This window comes from Benincasa hispida, chromosome 8, assembly GCF_027475165.1.
Source record: "Benincasa hispida cultivar pf3 chromosome 8, pf3_genome.v1.1, whole genome shotgun sequence".
NCBI classification, from domain to species: Eukaryota; Viridiplantae; Streptophyta; class Magnoliopsida; order Cucurbitales; family Cucurbitaceae; genus Benincasa; species Benincasa hispida.
Genome location: NC_143485.1, coordinates 19,005,058 through 19,010,642, shown reverse-complemented (window position 1 = coordinate 19,010,642; position 5,585 = coordinate 19,005,058). Strand labels below are relative to the sequence as shown.

At 32.2% G+C, this 5,585-nt stretch overlaps 1 protein-coding gene across 1 annotated transcript; it reads left to right on the top strand.

Moving 5' to 3' along the window:
- Positions 1–751: 751 nt before the first annotated feature.
- On the top strand, positions 752–3,229 carry CRR2 (Tetratricopeptide repeat (TPR)-like superfamily protein). The gene has a single exon (XM_039039685.2). It carries the CDS (start codon positions 1,064–1,066, stop codon positions 3,023–3,025), a length of 1,962 nt encoding a protein of 653 aa, XP_038895613.1. The 5' UTR covers positions 752–1,063; the 3' UTR covers positions 3,026–3,229.
- The last annotated feature ends 2,356 nt before the right edge of the window (positions 3,230–5,585 follow it).

Here is a 5,585-nt window from a genome sequence, read left to right as displayed (position 1 = left end):
ATCAATCAACTGATATATGAAATATTAGATATTTCTATTATACAATTAAATGTAACTTATATATCCATCAAATCATCAAATTTTCAAAAATAGAATAAATTAACTGATATACCTTACATATATTTGGTACATTAGTTGACAAAATTAATGCAATTAAGTTATAACGTTGAAATCAAATTTGAAAACATAATGGGACTAACACCAAAATATAAATTAGACCATCAAAATTGAACTAATCAAATGAGAATAACTCTATATAAAAATAAACGTATAAATAAAAATAATATTCACTATAATCAAACAAACAATGTCCACTATAACACAATTAAAGTTATGATATAAAAACTGTATAAATGATATTTTGTCAACTAATTGATATACCAAATATATATCTATTAGCACCTAAATAATAGTAAAGTTGGAATAATAAAAAAGGAAACTTGAAATTAAGTTTAAATTTTTTTTTTTTTTGCTATATTTGCAATTTTACAAAATTATTTCTAAATTTACAAATATTCTTATATTTTCTTGCTATCTATTGCAACTTTTCATAATAATCATAATAGTTTTTATACGAGAAATGACCCTACATGAATATTTTTTTCCCAATTTATAAAAGAGATGCTCATAAAGACCAATATTGTTAAGAAAAATCAACCATAATTTAAAAATTTATGTTAAAATGAATATTTCTCAATTGATAGTGTTTATAAGATTAGATGAGATTCTCTCACTCTCCTTATTAAAAAAAAAATAAAAAAATAAAAAAATAAATAAAAAGAAAAATACGGTAATTAAAACTGAAGCATTAAAATATAAGAAGCAAAATAAAACAAAACTCTAATATTTGATTTTTCCTATAGGTACATTTATCAAATATTCATAAAATTGAAATCTTGAGATTTTCATAAAGGGCAGTCCCGAGAGCGTCGTCTCAATCAGACTCAGATACTTCACTGCTTGATCCTTCAAAAATCACAGAGCTTCTATTCAAATTCTCACATGGGATGATTGGAATTTCAAAGCCTTTTACCGAAGCATAATTCACTCGAATTCTTCTGTGATGTGGGCGCTTCGGACTCCCCAATCTACCCAATACCCACCTTCGTCTCGCCGCCATTGCTCCGCTCATTCCACTTCAAAACCCTCCGTCTGTTCCGTGTCCTTAAACCCTTCAACCGCCGCAAACTCAAATAAGAACCAGTTGATTCAATCTCTGTGCAAACAGGGAAATCTCAAACAAGCCCTTTTGCTCCTCTCCCATGAATCCAATCCTACCCAACAAACGTGGGAGCTTCTAATCCTCTCCGCCGCTCGCCGGAACTCTCTTTCCGATGGCCTTGACGTCCATCAGCACCTTGTCGATGGGGGTTTTGACCAAGATCCTTTCTTGGCCACCAAGCTTATTAATATGTTTTCCGAATTGGACTCTGTAGACTATGCGCGCAAGGTGTTTGACAAAACGCGGAAGAGAACTATATACGTTTGGAATGCGTTGTTTAGAGCTCTTGCGTTGGCGGGTCATGGAAACGACGTATTGGAATTGTATGCCCGGATGAATACGATGGGACTTCCCTCTGATAGGTTTACTTATACTTATTTGCTCAAAGCTTGTGTTGCTTCAGAGTGTTTGGTTTCATTTCTCCAGAAGGGTAAGGAGATTCATGCGCATATTTTGAGACATGGGTATGAAGGTCATGTTCATGTAATGACTACCCTGGTGGATATGTACGCAAGGTTTGGGTGTGTTTCTTATGCCAGTGCAGTGTTTGATGAAATGCCTGTGAGAAATGTGGTTTCTTGGAGTGCTATGATTGCATGCTATGCAAAGAATGGGAAACCATACGAAGCTTTGGAACTCTTTCGTGAGATGATGCTCAACACCCACGATTCAGTGCCAAATTCCGTGACGATGGTCAGTGTACTCCAAGCTTGTGCTGCTCTTGCTGCTCTGGAGCAAGGGAAGCTTATCCACGCTTACATTCTTAGGAGGGGTCTTGATTCAATCTTGCCAGTTATAAGTGCTCTTGTGACCATGTATGCAAGATGTGGTAAGCTTGAGTTAAGCCAACTAGTTTTTGACCGTATGCATAAGAGAGATGTTGTCTTATGGAATTCCTTGATTTCGAGTTATGGAGTACATGGATATGGAAGAAAAGCAATTGAAATTTTTGAAGAGATGATTGATCGTGGAGTCTCACCTAGTTACATATCTTTTGTAAGTGTTTTGGGTGCTTGCAGCCATGCTGGGCTTGTTGAAGAGGGGAAGAAGTTGTTTGAATCCATGGTTAAGGAACATGGTATACAGCCTAGTGTAGAGCACTATGCTTGTATGGTTGATCTTCTTGGGCGTGCTAACCGGTTGGATGAAGCAGCCAAAATTGTAGAAGATCTGCGTATTGAACCAGGGCCAAAAGTATGGGGTTCTCTTCTTGGCGCCTGTAGGATTCATTGTCATGTTGAGCTCGCCGAACGAGCAAGCAAAAGACTTTTCGAGCTTGAGCCTACGAATGCCGGGAATTATGTACTTCTAGCTGATATTTATGCAGAAGCTGAAATGTGGGATGAGGTAAAGCGAGTGAGAAAACTTCTTGATTCTCGTGAATTACAAAAGGTCCCTGGTAGAAGTTGGATCGAAGTACGAAGGAAGATCTATTCATTTACATCTGTCGATGAGTTTAACCCACAGGGAGAGCAGCTCCATGCCCTGTTAGTCAATTTGTCAAATGAGATGAAGCAAAGAGGATATACCCCACAAACTAAAGTGGTGCTATATGACCTTGACGAGGAAGAAAAGGAAAGGATTGTGTTAGGTCATAGCGAAAAGATTGCAGTTGCTTTCGGACTCATCAATACAAGCAAGGGGGACACCATAAGAATAACTAAGAACTTGAGGCTATGTGAAGATTGCCATTCTGTCACAAAGTTCATTTCCAAGTTTGCCGATCGAGAGATTATGGTTCGAGATGTGAATCGTTTCCACCATTTCAAGGATGGAGTTTGCTCTTGTGGAGATTATTGGTAGTATATATGCAAATCCTCGTCTTATTCCTTTTCTTTTTCTAATACATTTATGATAATAACAGGTGATTCAACAGTTCTATTGGGCAGCTACATAGTTAAACACTTCCACACACCTTGAAACTTGATTCTTTAGGCCTATTATTTTATTGGAACGTCTTATAAGAAAATGCAAAAGACGAGGCATCTAAGGATGTCAAATTGAATATTCTCTTTTGCCCTTATATGGGAGAGATCAAACCGCAAACTCCATTAAGGTATGCCTTATTTAAGGCCTCCTAGTAAATTAAAGCATGCTTTTTTTTTAAAACTAACTTAACATTAAGGTATGCGTATGACTTATTTAAGATGACCTGGTAATTTAAAGCAGCATGCATTGCCTCACATAGCTTTTGGGTTGAATATTGGATTAAACCAAAAAGTCTGTGTCCTAGGAATAGGGATAATCTTGTAATCTTGTGTTGAGTTTCTTGATGGTTAATTGTTAGTTTCTAGTTGGATTGCTGTTCTGTTAGTAATTAGCTCTTAATGAGTAGGTTGGTATCTTTGCAAATAGGGGATAGTCTCTTCTATTCCCAACTCTTCTTGGTAATGGAAGAAGACTTTGTAATTCTCTCGATTGTAGGCTAAATTAGAGCGAGAAAAAACCTGTCCTCCTTGATGAAATGTACATAATTGTTAGGTGTGATCCTATCGAGTAGTTTCAATAGATAGAGCGAAATTCTGAATTCATCTAATTTTTTGTGCTTTGAACTCTTGCATTTGGTCCACTTAGTGTAGACTCAATAAGTCTGGAGTGGAGTTAATATGTTGGAGTTAGTAAGTTTGTGTTTAAGAGGTAGAGTTGTAAGATGAAATTTTTCGATAATTGTAAAAAGTACATAAAGAATGAAAAATAGAATTACGGAGTAAATGTGAGGTTAGATATAGAAATAAAAGGTAAAGTTCCTCGGTAAACATGAAAAGTATAAAAAAAATGATGTCTTAAATATAAAAAATGATGTCCCAATTTAAAAAATTGATGGGCCGAATGTCCCTCAATGTAAAAGAACACCTCAAATGGTGTTTTTAAATTAGGACTTTCTACCCTAATAGCCTAATTAAATATGTTCAATTACTAAAATGTCTTAAATCTACCATTTGTTTCATAAATAGCTTAGTAGGTTATAATATTACATAAAAATCAGGCAAAGTGGTTTTTTCCATTTAATTTTAAAACCCTTTCCCATTTTTCTTCTCTCTCACTCCCCCTAGCCCCATTTGCGATTTAGGAGTATACAATATGTATAGGGGTATAGATAGTAGACATCATTGCCGTAATATATGTATGAGGTTTATTTCTATATATATATTTTTTCAAATAATATGATAATACTAATGAATTGTATTTTATTTTTCATACTTATGCTCTAATTTATCACGTATTAACATTATTAATATAATCAATAAAGATGAAAATGAGATATATATGTTTGCAAAATAACTAAATATGCAAGTGTATATGACAAAGTATGTGAAATATATATTTCAATAGAAAGGAGATCAAAATTAAAATATGGAGTACATATTATATAATTGACATTAAATTTATACTTATTATAAATACATATGAAATAAACTTTGTACATATTTGAAAAAAATATTGGATATATTTAAAATAAAGTCATATACATATATAAACAAAACATGAATGAAAACAAATATTTACCGAAATTGGGGATTTTATATTTTAAATTCGAAATTTGTAAAAAAAGAAAAAAATAAATATACATGTGTATATATGACAAAGTATGTGAAATATATATCTTAATAGAAATAAAATTAAAATAAAAATATGATGTATATGTTATATAACAACCTTAAATTTATACTTCTAAATATATTTGAAATAACTTCATATATATATGAAATAGATAAAGTTGAATGATGGATCTTGAATATAAATCGAAAACTTTATATCCATAAAATAATACAAAGAAGATCAAAACTTGAAGAAGCCGAGTGAATACAACATAAAAGATGATAAAAATGAAGATTATGGATTGAATGCCACAACCGGCCACAAAGAAAAATGCAACATATGGAGAAAATAATATTTTTCCTTAATTCTAAACCATTTCAAATTTAAAACAAAATAGAAATCATTAAATGAAATATGTTGAAAAAATTAATAAAAAAATCCTATAATTTAAGGGAAAATAAATATGGTTAATTCCATATTGAATGCAGTAAACCAAAAATAGATATTTGAAAAAAAGAAAGTCAATTTCGAATTTCATTCAATAAGGAAATAAGATATAATTTAAAAAAAATTAAATTAATAGTAAAAAAATGTTAGAATGGTCCAAAATTATAGCTAAAAGTTTCTAATGAAAATAATTCAAATGAAAGGACATCTGTGAAATATATGACCTAGAAGACTTTTCATGTAAAATTTCCTTTAAATTATAAATGAGGTTTGTGTTGAGTAGGTTCGAGCTTTTAAGTTTGTGTCATAAATGTCTCTAAAATTTCAATTCATCTATTTGAAAAAATAGATATTTACAGTTTTAGAAGTGGTCATA